General features: G+C 43.4%; 1 protein-coding gene across 2 annotated transcripts in view; it reads left to right on the top strand.

Moving 5' to 3' along the window:
- The first annotated feature begins 1061 nt into the window (after window positions 1-1061).
- The window catches only part of sik2b (salt-inducible kinase 2b), a 63479-nt gene continuing 42401 nt past the window's right edge, over window positions 1062-22139 (top strand). Inside the window, exons 1-3 of one of the 2 annotated variants that reach the window (XM_024442063.2) lie at window positions 1062-1512; window positions 15938-16054; window positions 17847-17910. In XM_024442063.2, coding sequence (XP_024297831.2) covers window positions 1375-1512; window positions 15938-16054; window positions 17847-17910 — 319 coding nt within the window. In that variant the 5' untranslated portion in view covers window positions 1062-1374. Of the gene's footprint in view, window positions 1513-13282; window positions 13307-15937; window positions 16055-17846; window positions 17911-22139 lie in introns of those variants that run through there. The other variant, XM_042295822.1, reaches the window with a different exon arrangement.

The following is a 22139-nucleotide window of genomic DNA, read 5'->3' as shown; positions in this document are numbered from 1 at the left end:
GCAGAAGCATGATGTGGAGGTCCTGGGCTGGCATGGTTACACATGGTCTGCGGTTGAGAGGCCGGTTGGAAGTACTGCCAAATTTTCTAAAACGATGGAGGCGGCTTATGGTAGAGAAACTAAGATTCAGTTTTCTGGCAACAGCTCTGGGGGACATTCCTGGAGTCAGCATGCCAATTGCACGCTCCCTCAAAACTTGAGACATCTGTGGCATTGTATTGTGTGACAAAACTGCACATTTTAGAGTGTTTTTTTATTGTCCCCATGACAAGGTGCACCTGATGAATGATCATGCTGTTTAATCAGCTTCTTGATATGCCACTCCTGTCAGGTGGTTGGATTATCTTGGCGAAGGAGAAATGCTCACTAACAGGGATGTAAACAATTTTGTGCACAAAATTTGTGAAAAAATACATTTTTTGTGCATATGGAACAATTCTGGGATCTTTTATTTCAGCTCATGAAACACTTAACATGTTTTGTATATATTTTTGTTCAGTGTACAACCCTGAATTGCAGAACACACACCATCCAGCATAATCCAAATTAATGTTGCCGTTTTGTCCGTAGCTGGGAAACCTGGCAAGCATCTCACACTCTCTTCTCAAAATGTATGATTATTTTACCACAGCCGTAAAGGGCAATTGCAACCAACAAAAGTTATAATAAAATGTATTCGTGGTTGCATCACTTGCATGCATCATTTGCTTTGTGCACAAGCATGTACACATTACATAGTCAGAGACCAGCTGCACACACACCTTCACACATCAAAACAACATGCATGCATGGATTAATGTGCTAGTATAAATGTACATAAATAATTCACCAGTCCAATCCCTGCACTTTGACTCAGAGTAACAAAAGCTTTTTCTGTGCACCTGCAGGTCAAACTTCAAAGTCAACCCTCCACTCAGGGCGGCGAGCAAACAGATATCAGAATAGCAATGTAACCGGTTGACGTAAGAGGTGGGACCGGTTGGCTTGGAAACGAATTGGCACTGAAGCGTGGAACCGCTTCAGAGGCCCGCCCCCTGTACAAATACCCCCATGGCTCTGACGTCAATGTACGTCAACGAGAGAATATGATGCCTCCTGCAACTCAACTCATGTACTTTAGCTAATATAGGTAGCTAGCTGAAACAGTATAGCTCTATTGTATTGGAGAACGTGGCGTGACAGCCGTAAAATGTATTCTGTCGTCTCGTTGGTCTGAAGGTTCGTTAACGTTCAAACTGGCCGGGCGACCGAGAAATGGACTTTGTCTATTTTGAATAGACAACATTTTAGCGGGCGGTTTGTTTTCCCTTCAACATCTGTAGGCTCAAGTCGCGAGTCCCTAGGTCCTCACCCCCAAACCACATTTAATAAAGCATGGTCATGGCTGACAATCACCAAAAACCGATGGTCCGGGGTCCTGTCCGAGTGGGCTTCTACGATATCGAACGTACTCTAGGAAAGGGTAATTTCGCAGTTGTGAAGCTGGCTAGACATCGCATTACCAAGACCGAGGTGAGTGCTGAGAATTAGCTAGCTGGCTGGCTAGCGTGCTAGTTAACAGTGAGCTAAGCGTGTGATTATCTTGCAAAGGGCACTAACCTTGTCTTTCAACTAACAAGCTAGTGGTTACTTGCCCCCTGCATTGCAGTTGTAAGTTAGCTAGTTATCTAAAGTTATATTTGCACATTTATTCTGTAGTTGTCTCATTCGGTTCACATTTGACATTGGCATGTTTAGACCATTTCACACCTACCTAGTTTACTATGTTGCAAACAGTCTTTTTTTTTGCAAAGATTCTGAACCTTACATGAAGAAAGTTATAGACTAGAAATGTACCAACTATTATGTAACTTGATAATTATAACTGTCTATGATTAGCAAAATTGTGTGTCACCCAGTTTTACATTTAGGCAACGTTAGCCTAACTGTGAAGCTGATTCATTCATGTGTGTTCATGCCATGAGATTCACATTATCTCATCAAAATCAAATCAAATTTTATTTGTCACATACACATGTTTAGCAGATGTTAGTGCGAGTGCGAGTGTAGCGAAATGCTTGTGCTTCTAGTTCCGACAATGCAGTAATAACCAACGAGTAATCTAACGTAACAATTCCACAACTACTATCTTATACACACAAGTGTAAAGGGATAAACAATATGTACATACATATATATGAATGAGTGATGGTACAGAACGGCATAGGCAAGATGCAGTAGATGGTATAGAGTACAGTATATACATATGAGATGAATAATGTAGGGTATATAAACAAACTGACATAGTTTAAAGTGGCTAGTGATACATGTATTACATAAAGATGGCAAGATGCAGTAGATGATATAGAGTACAGTATATACATATGAGATGAGTAATGTAGGGTATGTAAACATTATATTAAGTTGCATTGTTTAAAGTGGCTAGTGATACATTTTTACATCAATTTCCATTATTAAAGTGGCTGGAGTTGAGTCAGTATGTTGGCAGCAGCCACTCAATGTTAGTGGTGGCTGTTTAACAGTCTGATGGCCTTGAGAGAGAAGCTGTTTTTCAGTCTCTCGGTCCCTGCTTTGAGGCACCTGTACTGACCTCGCCTTCTGGATGATAGCGGGGTGAACAGGCAGTGGCTCGGGTGGTTGTTGTCCTTGATGATCTTTATGGCCTTCCTGTGACATCGGGTGGTGTAGGTGTCCTGGAGGGCAGGTAGTTTGCCCCCGGTGATGCGTTGTGCAGACCTCACTACCCTCTGGAGAGCCTTTCGGATGTGGGCGGAGCAGTTGCCGTACCAGGCGCTGATACAGCCCGACAGGATGCTCTCGATTGTGCATCTGTAGAAGTTTGTGAGTGCTTTTGGTGACAAGCTGAATTTCTTCAGCCTCCTGAAGTTGAAGAGGCGCTGCTGCGCCTTCTTCACAACGCTGTCTGTGTGGGTGGACCAATTCAGTTTGTCCGTGATGTGTACAAAGAAGAACTTAAAAGTGTCCCGTCGATGTGGATAGGGGGGTGCTCCCTCTGCTGTTTCCTGAAGTCCACAATCAACTCCTTTGTTTTGTTGACGTTGAGTGTGAGGTTATTTTCCTGACACCAAACTCCGAGGGCCCTCATCTCCTCCCTGTAGGCCGTCTTGTCGTTGTTGGTAATCAAGCCTACCAATGTAGTGTCGTCCGCAAACTTGATGATTGAGTTGGAGGTGTGCATGGCCACGCAGTCGTGGGTGAACAGGGATTACAGGAGAGGGCTCAGAACGCACCCTTGTGGGGCCCCAGTGTTGAGAATCAGCGGGGTGGAGATGTTGTTACCTACCCTCACCACCTGGGGGCGGCCCGTCAGGAAGTCCAGTACCCAGTTGCACAGGGCAGGGTCGAGAACCAGGGTCTCGAGCTTGATGACGAGTTTGGAGGGTACTATGGTGTTAAATACTGAGCTGTAGTTGATGAACAGCATTCTCACATAGGTATTCCTCTTGTCCAGATGGGTTAGGGCAACCTCAATGTTGTGCAATACACTGCCTTTCTTTAACCATGGATCAATACCTTGCCTCATTACTCTCACTAACAATTGTGTGCAGTTTTGTATAATGTTATGTATAATGTGGTCAACAAGCCACCCCATAGTCCTTGCCCCCCCCCCAGCACTACACAGCTGATTCAAATAACCAACTCGTCATCAAGCTTTGATTATCTGAATCCGATGTGTAGTGTTAGGGAAAAATAAAAAAAACATGCACCCAGGGGGGACTCTGGGACCAAGTTTGGGAAAGCCTGCACTGTTGTAAACAACCATGGTGTAAACAATCATATAAATATCTAGGGCATGCAACATGGGTTAATGCATTGGTTACATAACCCAGTAAAAATATAACTTTGTTGCCTCTTCTTGGGACAATCAGTGTGCAGCTGTTGTGTACACTATTCACAGACGCTAATAGTCCTTGATCATGACTCTCATTTCCATTACATTACATATAAGTCTTTGGACGAAGGCGTCTTCTGTGCAGGGGAGTTTTGTTAAGTGCGCTGACACTCAATCTGAACATTAACAAGCGTAATGACCGTATCTTTCGTATCAGCGATTTCCAAAAGTTTAAATTGATAAAATCAAACTTTATTTGTCACACGCGCCAAATACGACAATTGTAGACCTTAACCAACAGTGCAGTTGAAGAAAGAGTTTACCAAATAAAAATAATAAATAGTAACACAATACAATAACGAGGCTATATACAGGAGGTACCGGTACCGAGTCAATGTTTGGGGTTACAGTTTAGTTGAGGTAATTTGTACATGTAGATAAGGGTGAAGTGACTATGCATAGATAATAAATTATGAGTAGCAGCAGTGTAGAAAACAAATGGAGGGGGGTGTCAATGTAAATGATCCAGTGGGCTTTTCATTAATTGTTCAGCAGTCATATGGCTTGTGCTTAGAAGCTTTTAAGGAGCCTTTTGGTCCTGGTCTTGGCGCTCCGGTACCGCTTGCCGTGCGGTAGCAGAGTACAGTCTATGACTTTGGTTACTGGAGTCTTTGACAATTTTTTGGGCTTTCCCCTGACACCGCCTAGTATATAAACTCAGCAAAAAAAAGACTTCCTCTCACTGTAAACTGCGTTTATTTTCAGCAAACTTAACATGTGTAAATATTTGTATGAACATAACAAGATTCAACAACTGAGACATTAACTGAACATGTTCCATAGACATGTGACTAACAGAAATTGAATAATGTGTCCCTGAACAAAGGGGGGTTCAAAAGCAGAAGTAAGTCAATATCTGGTGTGGCCACCAGCTGCATTAAGTACTGCAGTGCATCTCCTCGTGGACTGCACCAGATTTGCCAGTTCTTGCTGTGAGATGTTACCCTGCTCTTTCACCTAGGCACCTGCAAGTTCCCAGACATTTCTGGGGGGAATGGCCCTGACCCTCACCCTCCGATCTAACAGGTCCCAGACGTGCTCAATGGGATTGAGATCCGGGCTCTTCGCTGGCCATGGCAGAACACTGACATTCCTGTCTTGCAGGAAATCACGCACAGAATGAGCAGTATGGCTGGTGGCATTGTCATGCTGGAAGGGTCATGTCAGGATGAGCCTGCAGGAAGGGTACCACATGAGGGAGGAGGATGTCTTCCCTTTAACGCATAGCGTTGAGATTGCCTGCAATGACAACAAGCTGAGTCCGATGATGCTGTGCAACACCGCCCCAGACCATGATGGACCCTCTACCTCCAAATCGATCCCGCTCCAGAGTCCTTTGATGATAACTGCGAATCCGACCATCACCCCTGGTGAGACAAAACCGCGAGTAGTCAGTGAAGAGCACTTTTTGCCAGTCCTGTCTGGTCCAGCGACGGTGGGTTTGTGCCCATAGGCGACGTTGTTGCCGGTGATGTCTTGTAGAGGTCAACCGACTATGATTTTTCAATGCCGATACCGATTATTGGAGGACCAAAAAAGCAGATACCGATTAATCAGACGGTTTTAAAAAAACAAACATTTTATTTATTTGTAATCATGACATTTACAACAATTCTGAATGAACACTTATTGAACACTTATTTTAAATCAATTTAGCCTCAAATAAATAATGAAACATGTTCAATTTGGTTTAAATAATGCAAAAACAAAGTGTTGGAGAAGAAAGTAAAAGTGCAATATGTGCCATGTAAGAAAGCTAACGTTTAAGTTCCTTTCTCAGAACATGAGAACATATGGTGGTTCCTTTTAATGAGTCTTCAATATTCCCAGGTAAGAAGTTTTAGGTTGTAGTTATTATAGGGATTATAGGACTATTTCTCTCTATACCATTTGTATTTCATTAACCTTTGACTATTGGATGTTCTTATAGGCACTTTAGTATTGCCAGTGTAACAGTATAGCTTCCGTACCTCTCCTCGCCCCTACCTGGGCTCGAACCAGGAACACATCAACAACAGCCACCTTCGAAGCAGCGTTACCCATGCAGAGCAAGAGGAATAACTACTACAAGTCTCAGAGCGAGTGACGTTTGAAACGCTATTAGCGCGCACCCCGCTAACTTGCTAGCCATTTCACATCGGTTACACCAGTTTAATCTCGGGCGCTGATAGGCTTGAAATCATAAACATGCCGCAATGCTTGAAGCACCGCAAGGTGCTGCTGGCAAAACGCTCAAAAGTGCTGTTTGAATGAATGCTTACGAGCCTGTTGGTGCTTACCATCGCTCAGTCAGACACAATTTCACCTGGTTAATATTGCCTGCTAACCTGGATTTCTTTTAGCTAAATATGCAGGTTTAAAAATATACTTCTGTGTATTGATTTTAAGAAAGGTATTGATGTTTATGGTTAGGTACACATTGGAGCAACAACACGCACCGCATTGATTATATGCAATGCAGGACACGCTAGATAAACTAGTAATATCATCAACCATGTGTAGTTCACTAGTGATTATGATTGATTGATTGTTTTTATAAGATAAGTCTAATGCTAGCTAGCAACTTACATTGGCTTACTGCATTCGCGTAACAGGCAGGCTCCTCGTGGAGTGCAATGAGAGGCAGGTGGTTAAGAGCGTTGGACTAGTTAACTGTAAGGTTGCAAGATTGAAGCCCCGAGCTGACAAGGTGAAAATCTGTCGTTCTGCCCCTGAACAAGGCAGTTACCCCACCATTCCTAGGCCGTCATTGAAAATAAGAATGTGTTCTTAACTGACTTGCCTAGTTAAATAAAGGTGTAAAAAAAAAATGGGGGGCCAAATCGGTGTCCATAAATACTGATTTCCGATTATGAAAACTTGAAATCGGCCCTAATTAATCAGCCATTCCGATTAATCGGTCGACCTCTGTCTTGTGAGGACCTGCCTTATGACAGGCTTACGAGCGCTCAGTCCAGCCTCTCTCAGCCTATTGCAGACAGTCTGAGCACTGATGGAGGGATTGTGCATTCCTGCTGTAACTCGGGCAGTTGTTGTTGCCATCCTGTTCCGCAGGTGTGATGTTCGGGTGTACCGATTCTGTGCAGGTGTTGTTACACGTGGTCTGCCACTGCAAAGACGATCTGCTGTCCGTCCTGTCTCCCTTAAGTGCTGTCTTAGGCTTCTCACAGTACGGACATTGCAATTTATTGCCCTGGCCACATCTGCAGTCCTCATGCCTCCTTGCAGCATGCCTAAGGCACGTTTACGCAGATGAGCCGAGACCCTGGGCATCTTTCTTTTGGTGTTTTTCAGTCCGTAGAACGGCCTCTTTAATGTCCTAAATTTTCATAACTGTGACCTTAATTACCTACCGTCTGTAAGCTGTTGATGTCTTAACGACCGCTCCACAGGTGCGTGTTCATTGAACAATTATGGGAAAGTGTTTAAACCCTTTACAATGAAGATCTGTGAAGTAATTTGTAAAAATCGAAATAATCTTTGAAAGACAGGGTCCTGAAAAAGGGACACTTCTTTTTTTTGCAGAGTTTAGGTCCTGGAATGCAGGAAGCTTGGCCCCAGTGATGTACTGGGCCGTACGCACTACCCTCAGGCCGCCCCCCTACAGCGTCTTGCGGTCGGAGGCCGAGCAGTTTCCATACCATGCAGTGATGCAACCGGCCAGGATGCTCTCTGGTGCAGCCTTATAACTTTTTGAGGATCTGGGGACTCATGCCAAATTTTCAGTCTCCTGAGGGGGAAAAGGTGTTGTCGTCCCCTCTTTACGACTGTCTTGGTGTGTTTGGATCATGGTAGTTTGTTGGTGATGTGGAAACCAAGGAACTTGAAACTCTCGACCCGCTCTGCTACAGCCCGTCGACGTTAATGGGGGCCTGTTCGGCCCGCCTTTTCCTGTAGTCCACGATCAGCTCCTTTTGTCTTGCTCACATTGACGGAGAGGTTGTTGTTCTTCAACCACACTGCCAGGTCTCTGACCTCCTCTCTATAGGCTGTCTCATCGTTGTCGGTGATCAAGCCTACCACTGTTGTCATCAGCAAACTTAATGATGGTGTTGGAGTCGTATTTGGCCACGCAGTCATAGGTGAACAGGGAGACCAGGAGGGGACTAAGCACACACCTCCTAAGGGTCTCCAGTTTTGAGGATCAGCGTAGCAGACGTGATATTGCCTACCCTTACCACCTGGGGGACGGCCAGTCAGGAAATCCAGGATCCAGTTGCAGAGGGAGGTGTTTTATTTCCAGCGTCCATAACTTATTGATGAGCTTTGTGGGCACCTTTTGTGTTGAACACTGAGCTGTAGTCAATGAACAGTATTCTCACTTAGGTGTTCCTTTTATCCAGTTGGGAAAGGGCATTGTGGAGTACGATTGAGATTGCGTCAACTGTGGATCTGTTGGGTTGATATGTGAATTGGAGTGGGTCTAGGGTATCCTGCAGGATGCTGTTGATGTGAGCCATGACCAGCCTTTCAAAGCACTTCATGGCTACTGACGTGAGTGATACGGGCAGTAATCATTTAGGCAGGTTACCTTTGCTTCCTTGTGCACATTACTATGGTGGTCTGCTTGAAACATGTAGGTATTACAGACTCAGTCAGTGAGAGGTTGAAAATGTCAGGCAAGACACTTGCCAGTTGGTCCACGCATGTTTTGACTACACGTCCTGGTAATCCGTCTGGCCCCGCGGCTTTGTGAATGTTAACCTGTTTAAAGGTCTTGCTCACATCGGCTACCAAGAGCGTTATCACACTGTCGTCCTGAATAGTTGGTGCTCTCATGCGCATGCTTCAATGTTGCTTGCCTCGAAGCGAGCACAAAAGGTATATAGCTCGTCTGGTAGGCTCGCGTCACTGGGCATCTTGCGGCTGGGTTTCTCTTTGTAGTCCGTAATAGTTTAAGCCCTGCCACATCTGACGAGCGTCAGAGCCGGTGTAGTAGGATTCAATCTTAATCCTGCATTGATGCTTTGTTTGTCTGAGGGCATAGCGGGATTTCTTATAAGCGTTCAGATTAGTGTCCCAATCCTTGAAGTGGCAGCTCTAGCCTTTAGCTCAATACAGACTTTTTCTCTAAACCTTGGCTTCTGGTTGGGATATGTACTTGCGGTCACGACGACGTCAATGTACTTATTGATGTAGCCGATGACTGGTATACTCCGAAATGCCATTTGATGAATCCCGGAACACATTCCAGTCTGTGCTAGTAAAACAGTCCTGTAGCGTAGCATCTGTGTAATCTGACCACTTCCGTATTGAACGAGTCACTGGTAATTCCTGCTTTAGTTTTTGCCTGTCAGCGGGATTCAGGTGGTAAATAGACGGCTACGAATAATATAGATGAGAACTCTCTTGGTAGATAGTTTGGTCTACAGTTTTTCATAAGGTGCAATACTTCAGGCGAGCAATACATTGAGACGTCTTTAATATTAGACATCTCGCACCAGCTGTTATTGACAAATAGACACACTCCCCCGCACCGTGTCTTATCAGACGTAGCTTCTCTGTCCTGCCGATGCATGGAAAATCCCACCAGCTCTATATTATCTGTCGTCGTTCAGCCACGACTTGGTCAAACATAAGATATTACAGTTTTTAATGTCCCGTTGGTAGTATAATCTTGATCGTAGGTCATCCATTTTATTTTCCAATGATTGCACGTTGGCCAATAGAACGGATAGGAGTGGGAGTTTACTCACTCGCCTATGAATTCTCAGAAGGCAGCCCGACCTCTGCCCTTTTTCCCCCGTCTTTTCTTCACGCAAATGACAGGGATTTGGGCCCGTTCCTGAGAAAGCAGTATATCCTTCACGTCGGACTCGTTAAACATTTTTTTTCCCAGTTCGAGGTGAGTAATTGCTGTTCTGATGTCCAGAAGTTATTTTCGGTCATAAGAGATGGTAGCAGCAACATTATGTACAAAATAAGTTTAAAAAATAAGTTACAAACAACGCGGAAAAACTAACAAAATAGCACAATTGGTTAGGAGCACGTAAAACGTCAGCCATCCCCTCCGGCGCCATTCTACACACCATATCTCCATGCTACAGCACTTGTTATTCTATCCCCCCCAAGCCATAAGACTCCTGAACAGCTAATCAAATGGCTTCCCAGACCAGGCCCACCCATTTACTCTGTACTGGTACCCTCTGTATATAGCCTCACTATTGTTCATTTACTGCTGCTCTTTAATTATTTGTTGCTTTAATGTTTTATCTTTGACTTATTTTTCTTAACTGCATTGTTGGTTAAGGTTTTGTAAGTAAGCATTTCACTAAGGTCTACATGTATTGTAGTCGGCGCGTGTGACAAATAAAATGTTATTTGTTTATGGAAAACAGACGGAAGACGAGGCGACCACCTCTGCTAATTAGCTACGGTATCTAGCGTACTTCGAACACCTGTGTGTAACTCAGGAAGTGTAGCAGAAGTGACATTTCATCAGATGGAGGCACCCATAGCTTTATTTATCTGTGCAAGACGTATGCATGGCTGAAAACTGTAGAGAGAAGGCAGAATGCCGCCTAGAGTTTGAGAGCAAACTGCTTTAGCGCCTTTGACGGTAGAATCTAATGAACGGGTGAGTTTTTTGTTGAGCCCCGACGCTTGCTCTAAATGTTAACACGCGTCCTTGTGGTACAGTTCTGGAAACATAAGGAACTTATCTTTCATATCGGCAAGAAATTATTATTATTTTTTTTTTTAAAGGTTAAATTACTACACACCTTTTTATAGGGTTAGGGTTCAAACACGGCCGTATTTCCATGTTACATCGCTTGTTTACGGAAACAGACGGAAGACGGGTGGATTAGGGAGAGGCTATACGGACACACCTAGTGCCCAAATTGATGACATGTTGAGTCGGGTGGAGCTTAATGGATTCGGTTCAGTCAGTCCTCCTGATACACCCTTCCCAGCTTCTTAGTTTATGCTTGCTAGCTTGCAAAAAGAGCAGCATGGTGCTAGTTAAAACTTGTAAAAGAAAGTAATGTTTGTTTCGATGGGCAAGGGAGAAATAACTTGTTAGGGCTGGCACAATTATCGTAGAATCGTGTAACCGACAATTAAGGACATAAACCGTGAACACATTTTTTGCTGTTGTAATAATCGTCTTACTACTTACTACTACTTCTTAAGGGTGGATTCAACATTATATTTAGTAGATATACACTGCTCAAAAAAATAAAGGGAACACTAAAATAACACATCCTAGATATGAATGAATGAAATATTCTTATTAAATACTTTTTTCATTACATAGTTGAATGTGCTGACAACAAAATCACACAAAAATGATCAATGGAAATCAAATTTATCAACCCATGGAGGTCTGGATTTGGAGTCACATTCAAAATTAAAGTGGAAAACCACACTACAGGCTGATCAAACTTTGATGTAATGTCCTTAAAACAAGTCAAAATGAGGCTCAGTAGTGTGTGTGGCCTCCAAGTGCCTGTATCACCTCCCTACAACTCCTGGACAGTCTGTGGTGCAACGTGACGTTGGTGGATGGAGCGAGACATGATGTCCCAGATGTGCTCAATTGGATTCAGGTCTGGGGAACGGGTGGGCCAGTCCATAGCATCAATGCCTTCCTCTTGCAGGAACTGCTGACACACTCCAGCCACATGAGGCCTAGCATTGTCTTTCATTAGGAGGAACCCAGGGCCAACCGCACCAGCATATGTCTCACAAGGGGTCTGAGGATCTCATCTTGGTACCTAATGGCAGTCAGGCTACCTCTGGCACATGGAGGGTTGTGCGGACCCCCCAAAAAATGCCACCCCACACCATGACTGACCCACCGCCAAACCGGTCATGCTGGAGGATGTTGCAGGCAGCAGAACGTTCTCCACGGTGTCTCCAGACTCTGTCATGTCTGTCACGTGCTCAGTGTGAACCTGCTTTCATCTGTGAAGAGCACAGGGCGCCAGTGGCGAATTTGCCAATCTTGGTGTTCTCTGGCAAATGCCAAATGTCCTGCACAGTGTTGGGCTGTAAGCACAACCCCCACCTGTGGACGTCGGGCCCTCATACCACCCTCATGGAGTCTGTTTCTGACCGTTTAAGCAGACGCATGCACATTTGTGGCCTGCTGGAGGTAATTTTGCAGGGCTCTGGCAGTGCTCCTCCTGCTCCTCCTTGCACAAAGGCGGCGGTAGCAGTCCTGCTGCTAGGTTGTTGCCCTCCTACGGCCTCCTCCACGTCTCCTGATGTACTGGCCTGTCTCCTGGTAGCGCCTCCATGCTCTGGACACTACGCTGACAGACACAGCAAATCTTCTTGCCACAACTCGCATTGATGTGCCATCCTGGATGAGCTGCACTACCTGAGCCACTTGTGTGGGTTGTAGACTCCGTCTCATGCTACCACTAGAGTGAAAGCACCGCCAGCATTCAAAAGTGACCAAAACATCAGCCAGGAAGCATAGGAACTGAGAAGTGGTCTGCGGTCAGCACCTGCAGAACCACTCCTTTATTGGGGGTGTCTTGCTAATTGCCTACAATTTCCACCTGTTGTCTATTCCATTTGCACAACAGCATGTGAAATGTATTGTCAATCAGTGTTGCTTCCTAAGTGGACAGTTTGATTACACAGAAGTGTGATTGACTTGGAGTTACATTGTGTTGTTTAAGTGTTCCCTTTATTTTTTTGAGCAGTGTATTATTATTCTAGTCTTACCATTGTTATTGAAGGTGTGGACATGTTGTTTTTAGAGTGCACAACCTACAGTAGACTACACTTGTGATTAAAATTATGATTTCATTCCATTTACGAGTTGTCAATTTATTCATTGTCTTTTTTTTTGGAGCGCTCCTGTCAATCTGGAGGGAGGACACGTACTTGATTATTCATAGAAGGAAGTAAGCGGCCAACAAGTGCTCAGCATATGTGGGAACTCCTCCAAGACTGTTCGAAAAGCATTCCAGGTGAAGCTGGTTGAGAGAATGCCTAAAGTGTGCAAAGCTGTCATCAAGGCAAAGGGTGGCTACTTTGAAGAATATAAAATATATTTAGATTTGTTTCACACAAGTATTTCTCTACACCTGCATTAACATCTGCTAAACACATGTATGTGACCAATAAAATTTGATTGGATTTTTTGGTTACTACATGATTCCATATGTGTTATTTCATAGTGTTGATGTCTTCACTATTATTCTACAATGTAGAAAATAGTAAAAATAAAGAAAAACCCTTGAATGAGTAGGTGTGTCCGAACTTTTAACTGGTACTGTAGCTAGCTAATTAGCACAGGTAGGGCACTGGGAGAGGCTATACGGAGACGCCAGGTGCCCAAAATGTGCGTCATGCAGCAAGAGTTGAATGGGGACGGACGGATTCGGTTCAATCAGTTGTGCTAATGAGCCCTCGCCAGCTAGCTAATTTATTCTTGTGAGTTCAATGAGAATTAGAAACTTGTCTTGTTGTTGTTGTCAAGTTGGGACTTGAGAGTCATTCCATTTCTATCGGGGTAATTGTTTATTTTTATATAGATATTAATGCCGTAGTTGTAAATTTTTGGTGAAAATCGCTACAATAAATGTGCTTTAGCTGTCATCCTGGCATGATATTGGCCACACAATCTAGCTACTTCCCTCTCCTTACTGCAGGACAGCAGGGCTCGGCATTAGCCGGCAAGCAGAAACTAAGGACACACTGTGCCCGGTGATGTTGTGTTGCCTGCTTGCATTGCAAACTCTCATTGAGCAGTAGACTGTATCACGGTGACTACCAATACTACAAGTTATTTTTTTGTGTAGGCTGCTATCCTACTCAAAATATAATCAAGTGGGATGGAACAAATTGGCTACGTTAGCTGCTGCCAGCAACATGATACATCTGCCCGGTGAAGCGAAACAGTGGGAAGAACCTCGATACAATCTCGTTACGCTAGCTAATTGGCATGTCAAGGTGACATCCAGATGGTGACAAATGTTTCCATATATAGACACACACCCTATATTTGAATAATATCAACTATACATAGGCTACTGAGCTTGTCTGACGCTTTAGGCACTGCGATTTAAAAAGACATACAAATTACAAAAAAACAGGGAGCCAGAGATCACTATAGCCTAACCAGAAAGAAAAAAAATGTTCTTGACCAGATTTTGTCCCTTGCACTCCTGAAGTCTTTGGTAAAAGGCTTCACCAGCGGTCGGCAACCTTTTCCATTTGGAGTGTCAAATTATCGTACCATTTCTACTGATCTGCGTGCCAGTTGTGATTTTTCAGATGCACATTTTCGTGGAACAGTTATATTTAATTTTATAATAAGTCTTCATATCTCAAAATCAATGTCGTGGTTAATCAATATTCTATCTAAATGATACAAATCTAAAAGTATCTTTATAGCCATTATTTAATAATAGGTTACATAGCTTACAAATATATTTTAACACTTTTTTGGGCTACTACATGATTCCATGTGTTATTTCATAGTTTTGATGTCTTCACTATTATTCTATAATGTAGAGAATATTAAAAATAAAGAAAAACCCTTGAATGAGTAGGTGTCCAAACTTTTGAATGGTACTGTATATGCGTCTCCACACCTGTATGTAAACAGAAGACGTATGCCACAAACGTGTTGTCAATGAAAAATACCGTTGGCTGCAACTGTGTTAAAACTGTAGAGTGTATGTGTGCTTTTTGCGTTTGTGGAATTATTTTGATGTGATTTGAAAGTAGGGGGATTTATGTTTCTATAACCGTACCGCATTTGAGAATCAATTCACATTTAGTTGGAGTATTTGTCTGTTTTGGCTTCCAAAGCCATTTCCCCTTTAACTAGAATATTTTGAGGTACTTGGATTATAATGAGTATCGTTAGGCTCCTTTAGTCCATTATGGGGCTACTCTGTACATAACTAGTAATTGCAAAGCAAAACGGTCAGCCCCTGTTTAGTGTTTATTGCTTGGATATGGTATTAGCAGCAGCCCACTGTCCTGGATTCTTGACTTTTCAAGATTTAAAATCTCTCTCGTTACTCATATCGTCTTAGTGATCTTGTGATCAGTAGGTCCTCAGTCCAAAAATGCCCCCGACCTTCCTTGACCTCCTTGTAGGGGCTGGCAGTAGGCCTAACGCCTCATTACTGCGAAAGCGTCTTTGAGTTTTGGTACACCAGAAGTACATTCATTTCCAATGGAACACTGCGTTTGCCTTGCAGAGGCAGTTGCAGTGCCTTCTGTGTGATGCATACATTGGAAATATTGAACGTATGCGTCAAACAATATGTGTAGACGGCTTGACAGAAATGGTAGCAGGAGGTGAATGTTGAACACATATCCAGATAATGCTGCGTACCATTTTGCGCAATGATGTAGGTGTGATCAAGATGGACATGTCTTCTGTTCATAACGAAGAGGGAGGGAGCATTAGTGCTGTGATATGGATGTAATCAAGCATTGTATTGGGTAAGATTAGAGTAGAATGATTTAAAGGCCTCCACTCGTTTTCGTTTACTCCAGAGCTTGGCTTGCAGACACTTGGATCTCTTCAAGTCCTGGTGGTGATGAAATGCTGTTTATGAGAGAGCGAGGCTTGGGATATTGCATGTTATCATGACATGGACACTGTTAATCAACTCTTGCAAGGATGAAGAAATTGCCTGTTTTCCAGCAGCTTCTGCTCGTGTCTGCCCCCCTTACCTCTCACCCAGTGTGGATGACAGAATATAAAAGCTGTTTGATTTCCCCTAGCAAACAGTTTTTTGTGCAAAGGATAGCGTTTGAGTTTTATTGTCTGTGCTCGCCTTGCAAGAACTTAAGAGTGCTGTGGAATTATATTAGGGAGAGCTAGGCCTACTGCTTACCGCTTTTGCTTTTGTACTTTCTTAGAATTATCTGCCTCAGTCTAAGCAACACTTTAAAATGTATGCCTACACATTAAAAAAAAAAAGAAAAAAAATATATATATATATATATTATTATTATTATTCCTTTCCACAAAAAAGACCTCAAGGGAATCCTTTTGAATGTTTTGTCCAGGGACTCATCACTGTATTCTGTGTTCTACAGGTTGCCATTAAAATCATCGACAAGAGCCAACTAGATGCTGTGAACCTGGAGAAGATCTACCGGGAGGTACAGATCATGAAAATGTTGGACCACCCGCACATCATCAAGTTGTACCAGGTAAACCTCTCCTTTTTAAAACACCAGTATTCAAAATATAATCCATTTTTATTTGTTCCTCCTGGGTTTTTGTATAAATGTGCAATGCCTATGGTCATTCAGGACATTTTCTAATGGGTGAGCAAACATCTCCAATCTACCTGGCCTTCACAGTCCTAGACCTTCATAGATATCAGAACTGACGTCTGACGGAGTTAATAACTAACCAACCAAGCAACGTGTCAAGGTGCTTAACAAAATTTCACACAAACTGTATTGTAGGGTTCAGCCTCTCGTGTTAATAGCAGTGGGGGGGGGAGCAATGTTCAGCTGTCAAGCGCCACAATCAGAGGAGGTCCTCTACCAGTCATCCCGAAAATCCCACCCCAGACTTCATTTTTCTTACATAAGACTTTTGGTCACTTTGGTCGTTGGGAATGTGAATAGCAGTTAATTATTATTACACAACCAAATGGCTCTGGTCCAGGCTTTGCTGTGTAATCACAGTGTATCATTATTTCCAACAGCTCTTCCATACAAACGGCATGGGTCAATTAGTCATTTCCTTTCAGGCCTCATAAACAGAGGGCAGTAGGCTTGGCATCGGCTCTCTCATCTCCAAACAACCAACCGCCCCCCTGTTCAGTTTGTCTTGGGGTCTTTGCTTCACAGGATGCCCCCTCTGCGGACTCAGAGGCTCAAGTTTCCCACAGTCACATACACAGCTCTTCACTGTTTCCAATGAACTCCTCATCCCCACCTTCATCAATATATGGCCTATTTGTCCCCATCAAGCGTTCTCAACAACTCAGAGAAGTTGTAGGCTATAATGTTGACATTTGCATGGGATAACAATCCAATGTAATTTCTCCATTTGCATCATTGACCAAGTACTGTGACAGAATTTGGATAGTAAGTGCCATGTGATCGGCATGTTATGGAAAGCACTGGGATAAGTGACATTGATTATCCCTACAGGGTTTTTGGTAAAGTCATGGAGACAGGGGCATATTGGTCAGAAATGGTGCAGAGTAAAGGGTAAGTTAGCCCAGATGGGAATTTACATGAAATAACCACTTTGTGGGATTTCTATGTGAATGTATCTGATGCGTTTGTGTTAATAATAAATAATGTGTTTATATATTTTTTTAATCTCTATTCATCCCTTTGTTTTCTTTGGCTAATTCTAGGTCACGTCCCAAATGGCATCCTATTCCCAATGTGGTGCACTACTTCCCATAGGTCCCTGGTCAAAAAGAAGTGCACATAGGGAACAGTGTGCCATTTGGGATGCTGTGCACATAGGGAATAGTGTGCCATTTGGGATGCTGTGCACATAGGGAATAGTGTGCCATTTGGGATGCTGCCCTTGGTGTCCTCCCACACACACCTCTGGCACTATCAGTACCCTCTCTCTACTGGGAATAGCGGAGCCGTTCAACCAGAACTTCGTTCCCATTCTCTCATGTGTTCCATATTTGTGTCATTTTTGTAATTCCAAAAAACAAAGCATTATTTTTTTGCTGTGAGCATCATATATGAGCGTTTACGGTGTGACATTTGCAACATTTACTCTGCTGATCAATGCAAGTTTGTATTAATTCATTTGTTCTTTTATGATCCTTTCATTTAAGACTGTTCTGCTGTTCTCAGTACACCCACGTCAGCCAGCCTAATACTTCCAGGAATCTATGCACGAGGATTATCAGATGAATTTACATCTTAACAGCACCAAGGTCATTGCTGAGGTTGGCCTTAATCTGTTTTGCTCTGTGCTTATTGCTTACTCATTGTTTCCTTCCCTTTTTCACAGGTAATGGAGACCAAGAACATGCTCTACTTGGTGACAGAGTATGCCAAAAACGGGGAGATTTTCGGTAAGTGAAGCAGACGTACCAAGTGAATTTATTCCTGACTGGAAACGATGTCAAACAATTTTAGCTGAAAGATTTTGTCATGCGTTGTCACCTCTCCTCTCCTGTTAGTTATATTGTGTACTTGCATGCTGTAGCCTATATGCTGTGTACAAAACATTAACAACACCTGCTCTTTCCATGACATAGACTGACCAGGTGAAAGCTATGATCCCTTATTCATGCAACTTGTTAAATATATTTATATCAGTGTAGATGGAGGGGAGGAGACAGGCTTAAAATCCTTCTTTATCCTTGAGAGAGTTGAGACATGGTTTGTGTACAGTGGGCCAAAAAATTGTGCAAGTTCTCCCACTTAAAAATATGAGAGATGCATGTAATTTTCATCATAGGTACACTTCAACTATGACAGACAAAATTAGAAAAAAAATCCGGAAAATCACATTGTAGGATTTTTTATGAATTTATTTGCAAATGATGGTGGAAAATAAGTATTTGGTCACCTACAAACAAGCACGATTTCTGGCTCTCACAGACCTGTAAATTCTTCTTTAAGAGGCTCCTCTGTCCTCCACTCGTTACCTGTATTAATGGCACCTGTTTGAACTTGTTATCAGTATAAAAGACACCTGTCCACAATCTCAAACAGTCACACTCCAAACTCCACTATGGCCAAGACCAAAGAGCTGTCAAAGGACACCAGAAACAAAATTGTAGACCTGCACCAGGCTGGGAAGACTGAATCTGCAATAGGTAAGCAGCTTGGTTTGAAGAAATCAACTGTGGGAGCAATTATTAGGAAATGGAAGACATACAAGACCACTGATAATCTCCCTCGATCTGGGGCTCCACGCAAGATCTCACCCCGTGGGGTCAAAATGATCACAAGAACGGTGAGCAAAAATCTCAGAACCACACGGGGGGACCTAGTGAATGACCTGCAGAGAGCTGGGACCAAAGTAACAAAGCCTATCATCAGTAACACACTACGCCGCCAGGGACTCAAATCCTGCAGTGCCAGACGTGTCCCCCTGCTTAAGCCAGTACATGTCCAGGCCCATCTGAAGTTTGCTAGAGAGCATTTGGATGATCCAGAAGAAGATTGGGAGAATGTCATATGGTCAGATGAAACCAAAATAGAACATTTTGATAAAAACTCAACTCGTCATGTTTGAAGGACAAAGAATGCTGAGTTGCATCCAAAGAACACCATACCTATTGTGAAGCATGGGGGTGGAAATATCATGCTTTGGGGCTGTTTTTCTGCAAAGGGACCAGGACGACTGATCCGTGTAAAGGAAAGAATGAATGGGGCCATGTATCGTGAGATTTTGAGTGAAAACCTCCTTCCATCAGTCAAGGGCATTGAAGATTAAATGTGACTGGGTCTTTCAGCATGACAATGATCCCAAACACACTGCCCGTGCAACGAAGGAGTGGCTTCGTAAGAAGCATTTCATGGTCCTGGAGTGGCCTAGCCAGTCTCCAGATCTCAACCCCATAGAACATCTTTGGAGGGAGTTGAAAGTCCGTGTTGCCCAGCAACAGCCCCAAAACATCACCAGCAACAGTGTGTGAAAACCTTGTGAAGACTTACAAAAAACGTTTGACCTCTGTCATTGCCAACAAACGGTATGTAACAAAGTATTGAGAAACTTTTGTTACTGACCAAATACTTATTTTCCACCATAATTTTCAAATAAATTCATTAAAAATCCTACAATGTGATTTTTTGGGATTTTATTTTCTCATTTTGTCTGTCATAGTTGAAGTGTACCTATGATGGAAATTACAGACCTCTCATCTTTTTAAGTGGGAGAACATGCACATTTGGTGGCTGACTAAATACTTTTTTGCCCCACTGTATCTGTGCCATTGAGGGTGAATTGGGAAGAGGCATGGTAGTGCAGTGGTTCCCAAACTGTGTTGGCGGGGCGTGGGGGTCTTTTTATTAAATTTTTTGCAACTCGATACTCTTGAAAGCTGTAATAGTAGAATGCACAAGGTGCACTTTCAAAATTGGGTAGTGCATCATCAGTTCCTCTTGTCTGGTCAGTCATTGCATACGTTCGAGAGCTTTTATAACGTGTAAGAAATGTCTGGATCAACTAACCCATGTCAGCTAATGTTTTTTAGCCCATAGATTTTATTTGTGATGTTGTAGTCACTCAAATGTCACATGAATACACATTATACATTGCAAAATGTAGAATGTTCTCTGCAGCCCATGCCAAAATGGGTAGAATTGCTTGAAATAGGCTTTAAACCGGCAACATTTTCTCTCCGCCAACCAGAGGGGTGTGTCATGAACCATGCTTGTGCCCATAGAAATAAATGTGGCACGCACACAGGGGTGGCGCAAAATGTTCCCCAATGCTGGAGGGGTGGCCTGAGTGAAAAGGTTCGGGAACCCTGTGGTAAAGGGTGCCAGGTGCACCGGTTTGTGTCAAGAGTTGCAATACTGATGCGTTTTTCACGCTCAATAGTTTCCCGTGTGTATCAAGAATGGTCCACTACCCAAAGGACTACCAACCAGCTTGACACAACGGTGGGAAGTATTTGGTGATAACATTGGCAAGCATCCCCGTGGAACACTTTCGACACTTTGTAGAGTCCATGCCCCGATGAATTGAGGCTGTTCTGAGGGCATTGAAGGTCCTCAAGAACACAGTGGCCTCCATCATCCACCACCAAGGCTCTTCCTAGATCTGGCCACCCAGCCACACTGAGCATTCGGGGGGAAAGGCCTTGGTCAGGGTGGTGACCAAGAAACCCGATGGTCACTCTGATAGAGCTCCAGAGTTCCTATGTGGAGATAGGAGAACCGTCCAGAAGGACAACCATCTCTGCAGCACTCCACCAATCAGGCCTTTACGGTAGAGTGGCCAGACAGAAGCCACTCCTCAGTAAACGGCACATGACAGCCCACTTGGAGTTTGCTAAAAGGCACCTAAAAGGACACTCGGACCATGTGAAACAAGATTATCTGGTCTGTTGAAACCAAGATTGAACTCTTTGGCCTGAATGCCAAGTGTCACATCTGGAGGAAACCTGGCACCATCCCTATGGGAAGCATGGTAGTGACAGCATCATGCTGTGGGGATGTTTTTCAGCGGCAAGGACTGGGAGACTAGTCAGGATCGAGGGAAAGATGAACGGAGCAAAGTGCCGTGAGATTCTTGATAAAAACTTGCTCAGGACCGCTGACTGGGGGGCGAAGGTTCACCTTCCAACAGGAGAATGGCCCTAATCACACAGGCAAGACGATGCAGGAGTGGTTTCGGGACAAGTCTCTGAATGTCCTTGAGTGGACCGGACCAGAGACTGGAGTCTCTGGAGAAACCTGAAAATAGCTGTGCAGCGATGCTCTGTATCCAACCTGGAAGAGTTTGAGAAGATCTGCAGAGAAGAATTGGTAAAACTTCTCAAATACAGGTATGCCAAGCTTGTAGTGCCATACCCAAGAAGACTCAAGGCTGTAATCGCTGCCAAAGGTGCTTCAACAAAGTACTGAGTAAAGGGTCTGAATACTTATGTAAATGTGATATTTACTTAATTTTCTAAAAAAAACAGTTTTTGCTTTGTCATTATGGGGTATTTTAGAATAAGGTTGTAACGTAACAAAATGTGGAAAAAGTAAATGGGTCTGAATACTTTCCAAATGCATTGTATGTTACTGATTGGCTTTTACGTCATCTTTTGTCTGTTGAAGGACAGGCCGTAGGGAAAAGGAATGCCTCCACCTGTTGTGAGATTTGATTAAATGTTCCCTTGAGTTCCTCACCATTTGCATTTCTTGCCCCAAAGCTTACTTTCAGTGAAGATTGTGATAGGTGAGAACCATTGCGTTAAAACCATATAATTAGAATTCTATGATTGTGAGTCGAGTAGATAGTGAATTTGGAGATGATTTCCTAGACTATATTTTGACTTAACAAATCTGGTAGTTTGTCCTAAGACCATCGTTTACATTGTTGTGCCACTTGGATGGCACCCACCGGAGCAGGGAGAGGGCAAGGAGGCGGCACGGGTTAATAGCGCTTGTCTGACCTCCATATTCAGTTTAAAAGTCAGTCAACAACAGGCTTTCTTCAATACCCATCTGTATCTGTACAGAGATGATACCGGCTTACCTGTCCGTTCTATATGCCCACCATATAAGGTGGAATCTAAACCTAAGATAATATCGTATGATGTAGGTCAAGATGTGAAAAGCATGTTAGCAAAGTTAG

Source organism: Oncorhynchus tshawytscha, linkage group LG13, assembly GCF_018296145.1.
Source record: "Oncorhynchus tshawytscha isolate Ot180627B linkage group LG13, Otsh_v2.0, whole genome shotgun sequence".
In the NCBI taxonomy this organism is placed as follows: domain Eukaryota; kingdom Metazoa; phylum Chordata; class Actinopteri; order Salmoniformes; family Salmonidae; genus Oncorhynchus; species Oncorhynchus tshawytscha.
Note: the sequence above shows the minus strand (reverse complement) of the source record. Positions and strands in the feature narration are given on the sequence as shown.